This window comes from Ovis canadensis, chromosome 12 (assembly GCF_042477335.2).
Source record: "Ovis canadensis isolate MfBH-ARS-UI-01 breed Bighorn chromosome 12, ARS-UI_OviCan_v2, whole genome shotgun sequence".
NCBI lineage: Eukaryota > Metazoa > Chordata > Mammalia > Artiodactyla > Bovidae > Ovis > Ovis canadensis.
The window spans coordinates 60,375,874-60,395,009 of record NC_091256.1 but is presented as its reverse complement, the minus strand read 5'-3'; the positions used below and the strand labels follow the sequence as shown (position 1 = coordinate 60,395,009).

Below are 19,136 nucleotides of genomic sequence, written 5' to 3'. Positions count from 1 at the left end.
CATGAAATCAGCCATAAATAAATAAATATCACGCACACCCCAACGCGAGGCACTGGAGCCCCATGTTATAGGTCAGGTGACAGTGTTGCCAGCACTGTGTTCGTTTATCTGCCGGGAGTGTGTCCGTCTCCCAGTGACTCAGCCGGAGAGTGGGACATGGTCCCCTTCTCCCAGGCAGGCACTCGGGGTGGCCACAGTCAGCTGCTGCTTCTCTTAGTGGAGAGAAAACATTGTCCTGGGCCGAGGTGTACTAACTGGCATCAGAGTTGTGCGCTCATCTTGCTGCCAGCACGGGCAGTCCTGAGGGGGACGGAGAGGCAGAGGAGGTGGGTGACAGGTGGGGTCCAAGGTGTTTGGGGATCCTCAGGACCAGGGATCTTCCTGGCCTGTCCCAGGAGGAGTACTTGCCCTCTTATCCTCCAGGCAACTGGGGGCTGCATTCAAGGTGACCTTGAGCTGGTCCAGTGAGAGCTTTAGGCGGGCCTCTCAAACCCTGGACCTGGGGGTTCTTGTCTCTGGGAAATGTGCTCATTTCCTACTGGACACAGCGTTAGGGGACTCCGGTGGGGGGCAGTTGGACCCTCTCGTGGGGCAGAACTGCAGAGCTAAAAGCAGGGGGCAGAGGGCGTTGCCTGCCCATCTAGTGCTGGATTTCTGGGGGAAGGAGAGGGGTGCTGGTTCCTGTTCAGGTCTGTTTGGACTTCATGAGCTTGATTTTTGAAAGAGCCTTGAACACGTTAGCATTTAAGGTCATATACACTTGGCAAAATGTGGCTTTCAGTTTGGAAGGGAAAAAAGGCATAAAGGGCATTTTGGACACAAAATAGTTCTTTAAAACAGCATTTTGATGAGTTAAGTATAAATAAATCAGAAACACACGGATTTCATTTCCTTTAAAATACCCGAGGGCTCAAACACTAGCGGGAAAAGTGCCTGGCAACGGCGGTTTGGGATTTTGACAAACCCAAATATTTTGAAGAGGTTTCTGCAGTGTTTGCACCCAGGTCTCCTCGTCTGCCCTGCCTTCGTGTGAGCACCCAGTGGACTCGTGCCCACCTGCCTGTGATGGGCACATAGTCCATGTGCGTGTGCGTATGTGTGTGTGTGCGTTCATGCATGTGTGTGGGCAAGTGCGTGAGGACAGGCAGCAGAGAATAACAGCAAGGATGACCAGAAAAGAGATAAGCCTTTGAGACTTAAAGCATTCAAACTTTACTTTGAGGTGGAATGGGGAAATAAAAAGCCTGAGAAACTAACTTGATGGCGTTGAGAAAAGGCTCCATCCATCTGCAATGGGCCCTGGGATGAAATCAGGGAGGTATGCTCATTGTCTGAACATCTGGGCTGCAAGTGAGAACCCCAGCTCCACTCCTGGAAGTGTCAGATCTAGGGACAGAGCTCCTGGACCAGCCAGATGTGTGAGCTGGGCGGACACAGCCAGTGGGCCACAGGCACCACTGGGCCCTGCAGGGGGGCCGTCACCTCTGTGGGCCAGTGGGATTCGGTGAGGGTGGTCTGCCTTTATCTGTGCTCCTGGGGTGCGGGGACAGCCAGTCTGGGTCACTGCTGTGGCTTCACTTGGGACAACCTGGCCTGGTGGGGGGGGGGGGGTGTGTGGGCGGTGCTGGGCAGGTAGGCCGATTCCAGGGTGCTTTGATGAAACACCAGCTTCCCTGCTTAGGTGATTCAGGGGCCAGGAGGAAAGGCAGAGGCCATCTTCCTTCCCATCCAAGCCGGAGGGTAGTCAGCGGGGAGATGCTCCGGACAATCCCTGGTGATGAGTTTTCTGGTCTCATGAATAAACACAAATCGAGGAAGAGCTCATGGGGCAGTTACTCATAGTCCCAGAGCTTGCTCCGTAGTTTTACAAACTACTGAAGTTTGGGGCTCCCAAAGGGGAGCACAGACGCACACCATGGTTGCTTTCAGCACGTGGCCCTCTTGGTGAACCCCCAAGCCCAATTGCTCAGATAGGGCGTGAGCCGGTTCTCGAGTCCTGGGTGCCGTGCACACACGCAGCCTGAAGCCTGCAGCTCTTATCTAGAACATCTGGCCCCTTCGCGGCTGTCTCTGAGACTCTGAGACCGGGCTGTTCGCTCAGAGACGTAAACAGAGGAGCTGCCCGCCAAGGCCGGCCCTAACACGGCACTCCTCACAGTGTTCCTCTTGGCGTTCGATTAGAAAAAAAAAAAACTTGCAATCAATACTCAAAGTTGGATTTTGAGCTTTTCTGCAAAACTGGGCTTGGAGTGTTTAATAACAAGGTTCCTCACTGCTTGGCCTCTAGGTTTATAATAAAAATAAATATTTCCCCTTCCTGATGTTGAAGGCAATGCCAACTGCAGGGAGGAGCTTGGAGGCGAGAGGAAGCAATTGGAGATGCTTAAACGCCGCAAACATAAGCCCCTGGGGGTCTTCGGGGGCTGGGTACCTTGACGGGACCCCAGGGATCGAGAATGTTCCCAGCTGAGTTCCGACCTCTTCTCTAATTGTACAGTGTAAACTAATCAGCGTCCAATGCCTTTTCTCTTTATGACCAAGACAGAACAAAGCCTCAAATTACTAATTACACAAATACAGTGTCTTTTGCTAATTGGATTGGTTAATGTTAGTTAATAAAGCACTTTAAAGATAGGCATGTGGTATGAAAGAGGCAATTCATACGTTTAATAATAGGCTAATAACTGTCAGTGATGGCTAATCAGCCCTTGTCGCATGTACCGACCGTCGGACTCTCTTTCCAGGCCTTTGGACGGCTGGTACAAATTAATGCCTTCACAGGAGCCAGCAGGCCCGGGAGCCCCTGTCCGCCTGCAGCTCGCACCCCTTCCACCCCGTGAGGGCTTGGCAGTGCCTGCTGACCACAACCCCGGTGGCGGTTTGGGGCGTTCATCCTCTAAGGAAAACCGAAGCCCTGTTATTTCTATTATTTATGAAAGAGCCTTTGGTTAAACGATTAGGAAGAGGAACCAGAGGCCTGCGTCTTCATCCCGAGGCCAGAGGCTGAGCCGTGTTACTCGGTGACCCTGGGCAAGCTCTTTGACCTTCACAGGCCTCAGTCAACTCAGCTGGAAAATCGAGTGAAAGGGCTATAGTGTCTCAGGCGGGAGCTGCTGAGTGGAGGTGCATGGAGAGCAGACTGTGACAGCCCCGAGTGCAGGGGCCTGACAGTAGAGGCTCTACCGCACCCACTCAGAGCCAACGCCAAAAGGAAATCAGGCTTTGTGGACCCCCAGATCGGGCCCCAGGACCTGGGTCTCCGGGCCCCACTCTGGACTGGCTGGGTGAGATGCAAAGACCAGGTTCCCTTGTTTCTGGCCACTAAGAGCTTCCTCCTCTTCCTCCACGAAGAGCACCTGAGGGCAGGTGCTAGTCTGCAGTCAGCTATGGAGCTGGCATTCTGTCCTGGCTCCCACACCCACAGGCACCCCTTGGGTCAGGTTTACACTCATCTGGTCCTCTGTTTCAAGATGTGGCCTCCTTACTATATCCAAGGTTTTATCGATTCATCCAAGCAAATCTTTTTCTATTAGAGGAAAACCAGACCAGAACAAATCACCTGCCGCGAGCTGCCCAGTGAGCTGGCATCACCAACTTCATCCACAGGGATCCCCTCTTCCAAAGCATCCCAAGGCAGGCGGGTCTGTCCAAGTCCAAGAGCACTTCCCAGGAGCGGAAGCCTGGAGAAGCCCCGGGTTTCCAGGGAGGAAACTTGAACAATCGAGTGTATGCAGATATGTTTGCTCCCATAAATGAAATGCCCCAGGTGCGGATCTGGGGGAGGAAAGTGACCCAAAGTTCTGCTTCCATCTGCTCGGCGGCTCTGCTAAGCAGGCAGCCCACACCGAGCAGAATCTGTCTGTAAGAACATGAATGTGCCGTAATCAGGACCGTTAAACCAAACTAAGCACCAAAGTGAGGCTGTGGAGACAAAGGGCTTGCCCACTTCCCGGGTCCTGAACAGGGTCTGGAGGAGGGGTCATGCTATCCAGGGTGGGCAAAAGGGCCACTGGTACAGGGGCCCATCTCACTCCTCATCCCAAGTACTGAGAAGTGGGACTTGTTTGTATGGACTTGTTTTTTCTGAGCAGAGCTGGGCCAGCTTGAACCACAGGCCAAGCTGAGGCCGCTTGGGCGTCCATGCTTGAAGTTTCACCTTGAGGAGCTCAGGCTGTCCTGGCCCAGGAGCCCCCAATCCCCCGCAAGTGCAGGCCTGCTGAGCTCTGCTGGTCGGACCTGGGTCTCTGTCTCTGAGCCCCACCGCCCCTGGGGACCCTGGCTCCCCAGGGCTCCTGCCAGGTGGATCCTCAGGGGGCTGCTTGCACTGTCTCTGTCTCCGCACTCCCCCAGCCCTGTCTCTGTCTCCTCCATCTCTCTCCTTCTGTCTGTCTGTTTCTTTCTCCCTCTGTCTCTGTCTCCCTGTGTCTGTCTCTTTCCTATCTAGGTCTATATCTTTGCTTCTCTGCCTCTGTCTCCTCCATCTCTTCCAGTCTCTGTTTCCCAAACTGGGTATGGGGCATGCTGGGCACCGCCCCTGCCCCCAGCACAGGCAGCACTTGCTCAGACCTTGTGTGGTTCACATCCTGGCTGACCTCAGTTCTCTTCTCAGTCTTTGGAAAAAGCAAATAAATTATGCTGCCGAACAAAATCTCCCAACTCCAAGAATAGAGCTTTAAAAATCCTACCAAGAAAATTTCTGAGGATGCGGTCAATGTTTCCCTGAGGCCATGTTCTCCCAGGCATGGGCTGGGTGGACTGTCCCCGGCCACGCTGATGGCCCGTAGACCAGCTCAGAGCTGTGGGGCAGGACCAGAGAGGTACGTGGCCTGCAGGGCCCCCGAGTGCCCTCCTGAGCACACACCCCCACACAGCCCTGGGGACACACACGACCCTGTGCCCACTCTGCCCCCTGCACTAATGGAGGTCAGTTCTCTGAGACCATCCGGCAGGCGGAGGGTGACCTTGTCATATTAAAGTGACAGGCACTGCAGTAAGCTTATCAGTGTGACCCCATCATGTGGCTCAAGCCTGTGTCCATTCTTGCTGCAGATCCCATGACTGATGGGCGCCATCCCTCCAGGTCCACGGACGGGGTTCCAGATGCCCAGGCTTACCTCTGGCCATTGCAGGAAAACCAGAGAAGAGTTGAAGAGGCTCTTGCTTTGCTCTCAGGACTGAAAGCAGGAAGGAAGGCAGCAGGTGTGCAGGTGTGCTGAGGTTTTGGCTGCTGGACTCAGGCCCCCAGGAGAGCAGTGGGATCCAGACCTCAGGGCTCGGGGGCGATGCGGGGGTGATTTGTGCTCTCTGCATGGATGCGACCTCCTCTGCCCCAGTGACTCATGAGAAAGAGGAGACACGGTCCACGCAGAGTAAAGTCACAGTCCACGCAGAAGTCAGGGTGCTCAGCAGGTGCTTCGAGTGCCTGTGTGTCACTGGTGATCACGTTCTCCACGCTTCTGGGTGTGTCACTGTGGCCCGAGGTGGGACGGGCACGTCCCCGGGTCCCTGCAGTGTCGTCGTAAAGTGGAGTTGACAGAGGACAGTTTCGGACACCGACCTCCCCTCCTGAGGTCTTGGGAGCCAGAGCTGCCTGTGTGACAGCTAGGTCCATCCCTGACCATCCAAGTGGCTCTCCAAAAAGCGGTGGCGGCAAGGGTGTGATCGGAGCGCCATCCAGGTTCCCTGGTGTCATGAGGACACACCCCCTACCCACACTTCCCGAGGCCGCCACACTTCCCATTGAGAACCTCAATGAGGCAGGCCCTGGTGGCCGCCAGGCCCAACCCCGGGAAGGGTTTCCCCATCTCAGGGGAGGTAAACGTTCCAGGATACTGAGGGGCTCGAGGTAGGAATCCCAGCGGGGGGTTTGGAGATTTCCCTTGTGACAACTCTGAGCACATCTTGTTGGAAAACAGGAAAAAAAGAAAGAAAGAAAAGGAACAGGGTGGTTTCAAACTGCTTCCAATTTCACACCGTCTCTTCCCGGCGGGAGGCTGCAGCTGAGAATGCGCTCTGGGCGGGGGCCGGGCCGGCTGGGCGGCCGTGGCAGCTGTCTGCAGGATCAGGTGTTCTGGGAACCCAGCTCTCTAGCTGCCCCGTGTCTTGGTCACTGAGCAGAGCTGCCTGGGGACAGGGGAACCTCCTCCAAGCTCACACAGCTTGTGTGTGTTTCAGGAAGCATTGTGCCCACATCTCCGAGGACATGAGACCTCCCACCTCCATCCTCCGGCCACAGTGTCTTCGCTGGGCTGGGGACCCGCATGCTGCTTCTGCTGAGGACCAGACAGTAACAGGCGGGCTCTTTGTTCCACAAGCCATCCCGTCTTATGTTGTGTATTTTCACCACCTTTTATCATGTAACGGGCCTCATAGCTCACAGGACATGGGGACACAGGCCGCAGGCTAGATTTACCCCGCCAACCCTGCCAGAGGCCAGGGCAGCCCAGGAGGCCCTCTACTCCCTGCTGCGGTCTTTGAGCCCCCTTCTTGGTGGCTACTCCCCACCCCCCACCCCAGGAGGGCGTCTTGGTGTCTGAGCCTGGGTGGTCATACACAACACGGGAATTTACTTCCTCAGCAGGGCATCACTGTGCTCCTGAGGAACAGCCTGGTGCAGCACACATTCGCATGCCCCCATTTCTCAGACGAGCAAGTCGAGGCTGGTGAGCGGGAACACATAGGTACCAAGTACAGAAGAGTCATCTCTGAGCTAGGAATCTCTGTGTTGCTCTGAGGCCTCTCCCACCAGGCCAGGCACCTGAGGGAGGAGGGTCCAGCTGATGCCCCATGTCAGTCAGGAAGCCCTGAGAGGTGTCCCCAGGACAGGGACAGGCGGCCTGAGCCATGGGCTTGGCTGAGTCTGGGAAGTCCTCCCGAATTCCCTCCTGACCCTGAGCTGGAAATGCAGAAGGAGGGGGCCCTGGGGCAGGAGGTTGCTTGGGAATCTGAGGCCAAGTGGGGGTGGGTGGGCTGGCCTTGCTCTGCTGGTTCACCCTGCCCCCCAGAGAGCAAGCCAGGGCCCTGGGGGCTCCTGGCTGCATGGCAGTTGCGTGGATGCTGCAGGATTCCAGAGGCTGCCCATTTTTCACAGCGGATCAGCACGGAATTCCTCGACACAGCTGCTGCTGTAATTGGGTCCCATTAGGAAAGTGTGCGGTCTTGTTCGGCGGCTCCCCCCCGCCCACCGCCCCCACGCACGGTGGTCTCGAGTTAGCGCGGCAGCTGTGACTGAAGCCCGGCTCTCGGGCTCTGCCGCGCTGTCTCCTCCCCTCAGATTGGAAACATCCCTTTGTGGGAGAGAGAACCCAGCTCCTTTTCTCACCCTCCCTTCCCTCCTCCTCACTGCCCCCCACCCACACCCCAAATGGAGCCAGTTCTGTGGAGGCCACACAACCTCCCAAGGGCTCCTGTGTAGCCTGGTTGGAATCCCAGCTGTGTGATGCTGGATGAAGAAATCAACCTCTCTGCGCTCAGCGGGCAAATGGGCATTGCTAGAGATTATAGTGCCTCTGCGCTGACAGCTTGGCTCCTATTACTCTCATTGCCACCTTATTACTGTCGGTAATGGAAATGCTGTACCTCTGGCTTCGCCGGCATGGAAAGTGGCCATCCTCAAAGTGAGAGGATCTTCAAATATCTGCAGAGTGAAGACCTGGACTAATTAAAGGGTGAGGATTGGATGAGGCCAGAATTGGATGGGGACGGGCCTTCTGCCCCGAGGTCATTGCTCCACAGGCACAGGGGCCACCGGGAGCTGCCTTTTCACATCGTGTCTTTCACTTCTTTGTGCCTTTGTGCTGCCTGATGTGACTGTGGGAGTTGAAATGTGCGCTGAAATGTGGGGTGATCACTTCTGACCTGCTCACCTCTGAGTTATTAAAGGTGACCCTAAACCCCAGTGGAAGGGGTGAGAATTCAGTGCCCAAGAAAAGCCTGAATCCCAAGGGATTCATGGTAGGGGAGTGGGGTCGTCACATTTCAGCATCAGTCCGTTTCCACCCCCACCCCAACCTTGGGTCTCAGGACGTCAAACATGCATGTGTCAAGCAGTCATTCCCGGGATCCTTGACCCTTTCTTCCTCACTTATGATTATTAAAGATCATCTAACAAACAAGTTATTGATAAGCAGGGTCAGGCTGTAGTGCATTAATATGATTCTGTCAATATGCAGGTTATTTCTATAACTAAAAAGGGTTGAGGATAAAAGACAAATGTACGTGTAGAACCAATAATTGACCTGTGATTTATTTCCCCCTCGGGAGATGCTGAGGTGCAGAGTCACTGGGCTGAGGGGTCCCCCAGGCAGCTTCTCCAGATGGGCTGTCATCCAGATATCCAGGCGAAGTTGGGCTATGAGGCTATCAGAAGGCCAGGAAGCAGGTCACACCCAACCCACAGGGGTCCTGGGAGGATGCATTTTCAGACACGAGTGGGCAGAGCCACCTCCAGTTTGCAATGGGTGGAGCCTGGTGTTATTCAAGTGAATAGGATTGAGCACAGCCAGGAAGCCACAGGAGGCAAGTCCTACACAGGCCTGACACCCGCGATGGATGAACAGTGCTCTGGGGCTGCAGAAGGGTCAGCCACTTGGGGACCCTCGGGTTTTGGAACATGAAAGAACATTCTAGAAAATTCACGACTCTTCCGCAGGCATCCAAGCCCACACGCTTCTTCTAGCTCTTGGCTTCTACCTCTTGAACCCAGACTCTCAGGAGGAAACTCTGGTCCCTGATCCAGGAACAGATAGTTCTACAAAATCTTCTCCTGGTTTCTGGGGGCATGTGTCCAGTTCCCAGAGCTGGCTATCGCGAGGCCCCTGGACGCACCAGTGGTTCCTCTTCTAAGACTGAAAGTTACAGCTTGTCACGAGTCATTGATTGGATGTGCCGCACGTCACGCTGCTCTTATGATTTACATGCACTTCCCCTGGGGACATCAATCCTCCGGAAGCAGGAGGAGGAAGCTGTCCCCTGAGGGCAGGGGCGACACTGGACATGCATCTCCTCAGGACAAGGGACTGCGGAGCCCCGGCCTGGGCTCAGCCCTCAGCTCACCGCCTGGCACAGGAGAGGCTCGGACCCTGACACAGTGTGGACCCAGCAGGTTCCTCCTGCCACTCCTGCCTGGTCAGCGCCCCCAGCCTAGCTCTCTCATGGCCTGGGCTGTCAGCATGTTCTCTCTGCGTCCAGAGCTCAGCTGGACAGGAGCCCCCAGGTAGCACCTCTGGGAAAGAACTCCCTCTGGGGCCAGGACAAGAGGGCAGGGGCTCCTAGGCCAGGTCAGGGCTGGACCCAGCCCACCCGGTTCAGAGAGTGGTGACAGAAAGGGCTGAACAGCATCCAGGGACTCGGGCTCTGAGACCCTGAGCCGCCCAGTGTATGCAGAGCCTGTTTCGGGCCTGGGGGAGAATTCAGAGCCTTGGTTGGCAGGATTCTGCCAGAGGTTGGGTGTCCTGAGCTGGGGTAACCTGCACCTCTTCTCTCTTGAAAGGAATAGCTTTGGGGGGCAGACCAGGGGAGCAGGAATCCTTGCAAGTAATCTTCCCAGACAACCGCCACCGCAAAGGAAGGTGGTCATCCTAAGCCCTGCCCCCAACTCGGCTCATGTTCCCCCATGGCATCAGAGCCTTGTGTCTCAGCCCTGGAAGCCTGGGGGAAAGGCCTAGGGACAGCCTGGGTAAGTTGCGGCCTGGGCCAGGAGCTGGCAGGAGAGAGAGACAAGACCACTACCCAGATGGTTCAGAGGGGCCTGTGTTTCCAAGTTAAGGATCAAGAAATTGCCCTTGATCAAGGATCAAGAAATTGCTGGGGGAGCATTTTCAGTGAGGACAGATCAGGCACTGAGCTGTTAACAAGGTGGCTTTTGGGTGGGAAGGGGTTGGGGCACTGGGAGTTGGGGGCACTGCCCTTATTTCTCTACAAGCCAGGTGCAGGGGGAACCCTCTTCTGTCAGGTGCCTGGGTGACCAGGAACCAGAGGCCAGGCAGGTGAGCACCTGGGCTGCCTCCAGTCATTCCTTTAAGAAGAAGCTGCCCCGTCCCACCATCTGTCCGTGCCCCGACCCATCCTCTCAATGCCTGAGGGGCCGACAGCTCCCACCTCTGCCCTCCCTCACCGTTGTGCACATGTGGGAAGGTTAATCTACCTCTCTGAGCACCTTTCTCATCTGTAAAGACTGTGGTGACAGCTCTTCCTCAGGCGTTCTGAATTTAACGCCTAGTGTGAGCCGAACTGGAAAAGACTCTTGAGAGTGCCTTAGACAGCAAGGTGATCAACCAGTCAATCCTGAAGGAAATCAACCCTGAATATTCATTGGAAGGACTGAAGCTGAAGCTCCAATACTTTGGTCATTTGATGCGAAGAACTGACTCATTGGAAAAGACCCTGATGTTGGGAAAGATTGAAGGCAGATGGAGAAGGGGCGACAGAGGCTGAGATGGTTGGAGGGCATCACCAACTCAAAGAATGTGAGTTTGAGCAAACTCTAGGAGACAGTGAAAGACATGGAAGCCTGGTGTGCTGTAGTTCATGGGGTTGCAGTCAGACACGACTTAGTGACTGAACCACAACAGGGAGTGCACCATGGCACCCGGCCCTCCCTGTCCTCTGTTCTCTGCTGTTTCGCTGGTGTTCCTTTGGGCAGCCTCTTACAGGTCCCCAGCTGGTGGTGGGGAATGGGGCCCAGCGCCTGAGCTCTGTCCAGTGACCCCCCCCCCCCAGCCCACCACCACCTCACTCCCTCACCACCCCAGAGCCCACCACAGCACATCAGCACAAGTTGAGCAGGGAAGACCCATGGACTGAAACCACGTAGAGCCCAGGCCTTACACAAGGTGGCCCTCCTTCCCCCGCTGTGCGGATCCTCCTTCCTTCCCTGCTCTCTGCCCCCCATCCAGCTGCCGGCCAGCACCCACATCCATATTCTCCCTCAGAGGCAAATTGAACCCCCACCTGGGACTTGAGGACACCCATGTGCCTCTCTGCACCTGGTGGCCGCTTCCCATCTCCAGGCCAGCTCTTCTGCCCCTGCCCCCAACCCTGCTCCCCTCCAATTCCACTTTCTCAGGGGGCCTCTGTGCTCATGCTGATATTGGAGGACAGAGTGGGCTTGAGCCACTGCCTCGTCCCCAGAGTAGCTGATGCTGGGACAACATGGTTTTAAGATTTCTTTGAATGCCTCTCAGGCGCTTTCCAGGGTGCAGTGCAGACAAAAAGCATCCAGCGCTGCTTCTGGAAGGAGGCTGTGAGGGGCCCAGGACAGATTAGACCATGAGCCTGGTGTGTGGGGAGAGATTCCTTCACTTACTCAGTCGTCCATCCTGGAGAAGGGAAGGTGTGGTCACCTGATAGCTGCGGGCCAGGCAGCGTGTGCGGCAGAGGGGCTTGTGCCCATGGTCCAGGGGGGGTTGCCAGCAGACAGAGTGTTCTGGGCACATCTGACAGCGGCAAGCCATGCCCAGAGCTCTAGGGCCATGCAGGGCCATGTAGGCCGGGAAGAGCCGTCCGCCCTAGACTCGTGCTAATGAGGCCCTGCCACTCCACAGAGGTCGAGACAGAGGCCCCCACTCCTGGCCGGCCTGGTGGAGGTTCTGCGGAAATTGGGGTGAGTCTAGCTGAAGCCCTTGCACGGAGCCCGGGTTTTTTGTTGGCCAACAGAGAAAGCAGGCAAGGTGAGACTTGACTATCACTCAAGCTGGGCTGGTTCCTCCTGTCTGACCCGGGAATGGTGGGGCTCCCAGGACCCTGACTTCAGGGTCCTGAGCAGGAGGCTTGGGAAATGCCTCCTGGGAGGGGAGGGGAGGGCGGAGATGCAGGGCTGGGAATGTAAACAGCGTGCCGAGGAGACCTATATGCGTTTCGGGCCGGGCCCTCTGAAGGAGCCTGGGTCCTTTTTCGTGCTGTACTTGACTGTGTAAATATTTTTCTTAGGAGTAAAGAGAGAGTCTCCATTCATTGGGTAGGATCTCACTTGAAAGAACTGAGAAGTATCTGTTTAGCCATAAAAGCGAAAAACAGTGTCCAAGGCGCCTTTCAAAAAAATCATTTCTGTAGCTCAAACACAGCCAAGCGGAGTTTTTTTTTTCCCTTTTTTTTAATGCAAAAAATAAATAAATATGACCCACTCCCAGTTGAGAGCTCAAGAGTTTGTGTCAACACCGCTGGAGCCTTTGCTCTGGGAGCCAGAGCGGGCTGGCCAGTGACTAACTGCCCTGATGGTTCCTGGGGGCGCTGCCAGCAGGACACCACCCAGGCCACACCGCCGAGGGGGTGGCGGGGGGCTCCTGCAAGCTTCTGGCTGGGGTTCAGGTGTGACTCTGGTCGGAAGGGTCGGCGTGTGGCTCCCTTCTACCCAACGCACCACCCGGCAGCCTCCCAGCCTGTTCCTCTGGATTCAGGAAGCCGGACTCGGACGTGGCTGCCAGCACCCCAGCAGCTCTTTGACCTTTGCCCTGTCACTCTAACTCCCAAGATTCTGTCTCCTATCTCTAAAGCCGGGGTAACCCCAGCTTTAGCCCAGATGGGGCTACCGTAAGTAGGACGTGGGAGCCGCCTCGGAGGCGCCCGGGAAGCAACCCCCTCCAGAACCCCCGCCTAAGGCTCCCAGAAGGACTGCCTGCACTGTCCTCCGGTCACCGCTACAGCCCAGTGCCAGCCACTGCGGCATTTACACCAGGGAATGTGGCCATCATGGTAGGACTTGGACTTGGACTTGGTCAGAAAACTCAGCCTGAGAATTGTTCTTGAAAAAGCTCGTCTTCCCAGGACGGGAGGATGCACACGTGAGGCTGTGGGTGTTCTTTGCAGGGATTAAGATGAGCTGACAATGGGGCGGTTTGATGGATTCTGATCAGCAGTTCACTGGGTCCATTTGAGGGCACTGCTTATTTGGTCTAAAACCCTTCTGTGACAGGAGGCTATGTGTGGTCCAAAGCAGCTCACCACAGGTTGGGGCTGGTGGTCACCAGCTTCGAGCTTGACCTGTCTGCCCAGAATGTGTCCCCCAGTCTCCTAGAGGGTGGTAGAGTGAGGCTCAGGGCCAGGCCAGCATGGGAGGGGGCCCCTTCCATCAACCCCTGGGGCCCCCCGCCCCACCTCCCAGGACAGCCTTGGGCAATGACCTGCATAGACAGCCCTAGCCCAGGCCACAGAGGCCCATTCAAGGGGAGGGGCCTTGTAATCATCTTTTAGCCACTTCTAGACACAAATACACCTCTTTGGGTAGGTAGAAATGTGGCTTTAGCATTGGACAGAGAGAAACAGGGTAGAGAGGCCTGGGCTTCAAAGCCAAGAGGAAGAGGTCAATAAGTGAGAACACTGGATGACCTCTTGGACCACAGGCCGGTCTGGAGGCGGGGGCACTTCATCTGTTTCTCTCTGGTTTTGGAAGCCACGTGTTCGGAGCTCCATCTGGGTTTCCTCCTGTTTGTACGTTTTCAGATCCTGTAATAACAGACTATTTCGAAGGGAGAGAAACCTTCTGGGATTCGTTTGTGACACCAAGCAGAAAGCCTAGCCCCCTCAGGGGACACGCCAGAACTCCAGAGCTGTGAGCATATGGATGTCTGTGTATGTGTGTCTCCTCTGGGCTGACTTTTCGGAGAACAGAGGCTATTTATTTTAAGAGTCAAAAAAAGATGCTTTGAGCAACCCCACTTAGCTCAGTCCTGGCACCGAGACCCTTGAGAGGAGCAAATGCTCCAGGTCAAACCTCACTTTTTTGGCTAAACTGCTTAATCAAAACACACCTAATACTTCTGCTGGTGCGGAGACGGGCTTGAGAGCAGAGACCACCACTGCCAACAGCCGGCTGGCCAGCAGTGCCTGTGCTGAGGGCTCGGCAAGCAAAATAAAGAGGGTTTTCAGCAAAGCGGCGGACTTGGCAGCGAGAAGGCTGGGACAGAGGCTCCAGAAGGGGTGCGTGGGGCAGACTTTCACCCGAGGTCAGCGAGTCAGTGAAGAGCAGGGGTGATGGTGGTCACACCTGCCAAGGTGGCTGTCACATCAGGGGGAGTGGGAGGCAGAGAGAAGTTGCTGGGACAGGATGGTCCTGGGACCCGCTCAGATCTCCTGGCAGGAGGAAGACTTCCTCTGTATGGGAGTGTCGGCCAGCTTGGGCTTAACGCCCCCAGCTCTCTCTGCATCACACGGTTGGATGGGGCTCTATTCTGCAGCTGAAGCACCCCAAGCTGGGCCTGTCCAAGGGGAGCCCAGGGCCAGGCTCCAAGGAGCAGTAGAGGAACCCTCATCTGCCTTGTCCCACCAGCCTGGCCCTACACTGAGAGCCTCCTCTGTCCGGTCTCTCTTGCTCCGCGTGTTGCACTGGCATCTTGACCTTCGAGGATGGTACCGTTGGAACACCCACTTCTGTACCCTCAGCCTGGAGTTTTGCCACCAGCACAGGCCCTCAAGCCATGGGCAGGAACTGCTCTGAGCACTCTTGTCTCCCAAAAGCAGCCTCCGGTTTCCAGCTGCCCCCCAAATCAATAGTGACTGTGGCAGTGCCATGAGCTGGGCCTGGCTGAGAAGTCCAGCTCCTCAGTGTCCCCAGGAGAGTGGCCTGGTGGTCAGCATGCTTGCTGGGTGTCTCTGCAGGAGGTCCCCAAGGCCCCTTCCCTGGGAGGGGTTGCAGCAGCAAGGCAATGAGGAGTGGCGTCGCCAGGTCTTCAGGCTCAGGCTCCTCCATGGCAGGCTTTGGGTGGGGGCCTGCTTTGTCCTTCACAAGGGGACAGGACCCGGGAAGGGGAGTCGCTCAGATGGGGGGCCCCTTCCACAGTTTTGTCCTGGCCCTGAAGACTGTGAGGCTTAGAAAAATTAACACACAGTGTTTCTCCCTCTGATTCAAGCCACCCTGTCATAAGGGGCAAGTGGGTGAACTGCAGGACTTGGGGCCCATGCTGGGACCTTCAGTTCTGCGTAATGCTGACAAGGGTCCCCAGGTGGGGTGCAGGCCTGAGCAACCTGGAGGAGGAGAGTGATCCCTCTCCCTCCCTGGGGAGCACAGCCTCTTCCTGGACAACACAGGCTCTCCTGGGACCCAGGCGGTCTGCCTCTCTTCTCCTGTCCTAGGGCTGCCCGGGCTCCAGTCACCCTTCTTGGCTCTGAATTTGGGAGTGAAAAGCAGACAGACAAGAGGACTGCCTCACTGGCCCGTCTGCTGGCAGAGCTTAGCCCCCAGGGCTGAAGCTAGCTCGTCTCCCCTGGGCCCTGTCCACCCAGGTCCGGTAGGGCCTGAGCACCTAGGTGCCTGACCTCTCACTGGCCCTTCTGGAGAGACTTCCCCGGTGTGTCCGTGTCTGCCTCTTCTGCCTCATTCTCTGTTTTCACTCCTAGTCGCATTCCAAACCACAACTTCAGAATCTATTAAAAGAAACATAAAATCCCCAATTGGTTAGAATTCTCAACATTTAAAAATATGACTTATTGTTATTACAGCTGAGTCTGGGCAGATCTGCCAGAGTTTGGAATGGAGCCTCTTGGTCCTCTGACCTGACCTGCATGGGCACTGGCGGGCACTCTGCTCCGAGCTTGTCATTCAAGAAGCAGTGGTGTCGTTATAAGGGGAGGGGGAACAAAACCCCTGGGTTTTACCCCATTTCTCATTCTCCAAATATTGGTTTCCATCTTGGTTTCTATTCTTATATAAATGACATCACAAATTTATATACGTGTTTGTGCAGAGTACTTGTGATCCAAAAGGGAAAATCCCGTTGATGCTGCTAATTTGTGAGTTTGCATAGCTTAGAAAGGGCTCTGGGACCTGTCACTGAAACATCACCCTCTGGTGTGGAACTGGGTGGCTTTGAGGAGGAGATGCCAGCCAGGCAAAATGCTACAGCTCTTCAGAGCTGAGCCAAGGAAAGCTCCAAGTCAAAGCCGTTGGGTGGAAGAAAGACCCAGGGTGGCTGGCACTTTCCTCGATGCCCTAAGCCCATGTCCATGGGCGGGATGGTGGTGGGAGGAGGGAAGACTTCCTGCTGCTGCCACTGCTCACTGCTGGGGTAGGGGCTCACCCCAAGAAACAAGGAAGGAGCCCCTTACCCATTTCAAGCACCACAGTGCCCCTAGCCACATGTGCAGTCTGTACCCAGTCACCACAGTGGCTCCACAGTGAGCTCCACAGTGTGGCTGAGCTCCACAGTGTGGCTCCTCCCTGTGATCGGGGAGGACCCCAGTTCTCTTAGTACGGAGAAGCCACCCGCCTTACCCCTATTATTTCAGAGCTTGCTCGCTCTGCTTGCATGTGTATAGCCCACTGTAGCTCGAGGACCATGCTCAGTTGGAAACTAACAACCCTTTTCCAAATTGTTTTGCAGCAAATGCTGACGGATGCGGAGGTGTCATCACAGGAGGGCTGCATCCAAAAGGTAGGCAAGCTGGTTCTGCGCCTTCTCCCCTCCCGTCAAGCCTGCGCTCCCGTCGAGCCTGCGCTCTGGTTGAGCCTGAGCTCCCAAGTGCAAGGCCATCTGTGGTCGGTCGAACACGTGATTCCCCAGGGATCAAGACGGATACTGGCTTTCATGGGGCAGCAGGTAGCAGCTCGCTTCACAGAACCAACCTGGTTCCGGGAACCAAGGCGAGCCCCGCGCATGTGGGAATGCTTTGGGCCAGTCAGTTGCATAGAAATGAAATAAATACAGATTGTGTTTATTTAACTATCTTCACTGGATACTCACATGAAAAGAACATAGAGAAGAAAAGCACAATTGGCTGCAGATTCAACAAAGCCTTTCGTTGTACTCAGTCTCCGAAGATGGCTCAGGCACCGTGTTGAGTAAGCAGAGTGTCAGGCGACAGAAAGAGTGTCAATGTGGGCTTTATCCCCTGGTGATGCGTAACAGCCGGTCGACAAACACGAGATCTGAAAGGCCCAGAGAGTGGGCCAGGCCCAGGAAAACACCTCCCGACACACACACAGAGGAAAGCACGCACCCACAGGCAGGAGCATTCCTGCATGTGCGTGCTAGGCAGGTAGCAGAGGGGAGGGGTGCAGAAATCACCCCAAAACCCAGAAGCCGTTTGTCAGCTGGAGTTCAACATCTAGAGAATTTGGGCCATCCATGCATAAGTATATACACGTACATACATCCACACAGAAAGACACAGGCACACACACAAACACATAGACACACACTTGTACAGACACAGACATGCACACAACACACAGACACACAAACACACAGATATAAATACGTGTGGTAGCTGATGCAGTCTTTGGGTTTTCCAGCATCGAAATAGCCTTTTCTCTCCTGGCATCTTGACTTCAAAGCATCGTACGGACCAAGCTGAGAGAGTCCATCTTCTCAGGGTACCCAGACCGCGTCAGGAAGCACAGGGTGGGCATCTGGGGCAATGGGTCAGCACAAGGCTACGCAGCCGCTGTTGGGGGCTGTTTCCTTAGTGTCAGAATCGCCGAGCTATGCTTGTGAGGTGCTGTCTCCTCTCCCAGGAGGATCCAAAAACGCTGCCTGAGCATACATTCCTGTCAGCATGAAAAGTCCTCTTTTGGTCTGGAAGTGACAAGAAAGCAATTTGCTGGTTCCGCCGATCTCTGTGACTTTCTTCCTGTGTCTGGCTGGCTGGTTAGTGTCGGGGCAACTGGGGGACCCGCCATCCCAGGGGTCTGAGCCCTAAGAGCCGAGGCCTTCCCTTTTCACCAGGGTCAACCCCAGAGACATTGATTTCAGAGAAAACCCATGTGATGGGGGATGTGGTCTGACCCTGCGGTGACCTCTGGCAGGGGTGACCTCTGGCAGGGGTGACCTTCGGCCTCATTTGTCTCCATAAGCGCGTCTGTGTCTGGCCCGGGGGGCAATTATGTCTGAGCAGAGCTGGGACAGAGTGTCCTCTCCCTGTGCACTGCCCGGGGGCCTGAGGCCTCTCTTCCTGGAAATGCATCCACAGGCCCCAAAGTGAATCCCGGCCGTGTCCCTCTCCCTCCCCGACCCTGGGAGTGAACTCTGTTTTCTTAAAGGAGGAGGTGGCCAGAGCAACTTGAGCAGCTTCCTTGCGCCTTTCACAGCGTTTCAGAGAACTGAGGTGCTTCCACCCACCACGCGGAGGAACCATAGTCAGCTCCTCTCTCAACTACTAAAAGGAACATGGAACCTTCATCTTTCCTCTAAGAAGGAGCTCACACAGGGCGGGAGGTGAGAGGTGGGTCAGGCAGTCGGTTGTGGTTGTCCGGCCTGGGGGCAAGCTTCAAGGCAGGAGGTCAAAAGGTGGGGTCTAAGGTTAAGGTCGTGAGGAGGAAGGGATGCATCCTCTATCCCCTGAGGTGGTGCTGTCTCCAACGTGGCCTCTCCTTTTTACAAACTGTGGACGGCAGGCCTTGGATACTGTGGCCCAGATGTCCCTCTGAGAGCTCCACACAGAGTGGGCACAAGCATCCTCCAGCCAGGGACCCACTCACAACTGCCCAGCTTGGCACAGTCTCCCTTCAGATGCAGACCTTTGTAAGGCCTGTCGGAAGGGTGCCCACGGAACCAGACCAGATGCCCATGGCAGCTATAGCAGCTGAGAGAGGCCAGTGCCGGGCAGCAGAGCCTAAGGGACTGGGGTCATTGTTGCTCTGAGAGCCACTCTCCCATCCCCAGCCCCTGAGACTCCGCACTAAGGCTTTGTCCACCTCCCCGGAAAACCCTGCCCTCAGGGAGAAGCGCTCCTCTGAATCCCCAGACTCTCCCATCCTCACACTAAACTTAGTGCAAGGCATTTGGGGCATCAAGTGTGATGGGGTGGGCACCCTGGGTCACATTGATCGATGATTGAAACCTTAACTTGGTGTCGGGAGCCATTTGGTTACTTCCCAGAGAGGGAGAGAGGAAAAGAGGTGCTGAGAGAGACGCAGGTGCAAAGGCAGCTGGGGTGCCGCAGTGGGGGACGGAGGACAGTCAGTGCGGCCTTCTCTTGACCTTCTTCCCAAATGGAAGTTCACAGCTGTGTCCCTTACAGCTTTGGAGACACACACGTGCTTGTTACATGAGAGGACCGTACACGCCTCAGTGTGCTAAGCATTGATTTAGGTATTCCTTGGCAATAGGAGATAGACCCCATTTATCAGTCTTATAGTTTAGGATTTTGGTGTCTGGCTGAATAGGGCCTCTCCTCCTCCAAAGACACACACATCTGGGGACGTT

General features: G+C 55.6%; 1 protein-coding gene across 4 annotated transcripts in view; it reads left to right on the top strand.

Moving 5' to 3' along the window:
- PRDM16 (PR/SET domain 16) overlaps positions 1-19,136 on the top strand; it is a 338,117-nt gene that overhangs the window by 142,829 nt on the left and 176,152 nt on the right. For all 4 annotated transcript variants that reach the window (XM_069544868.1, XM_069544867.1, XM_069544866.1 and 1 more), the window contains exon 3: positions 16,314-16,364. In XM_069544868.1, coding sequence (XP_069400969.1) covers positions 16,314-16,364 — 51 coding nt within the window. The remainder of the gene's footprint in view (positions 1-16,313; positions 16,365-19,136) is intronic.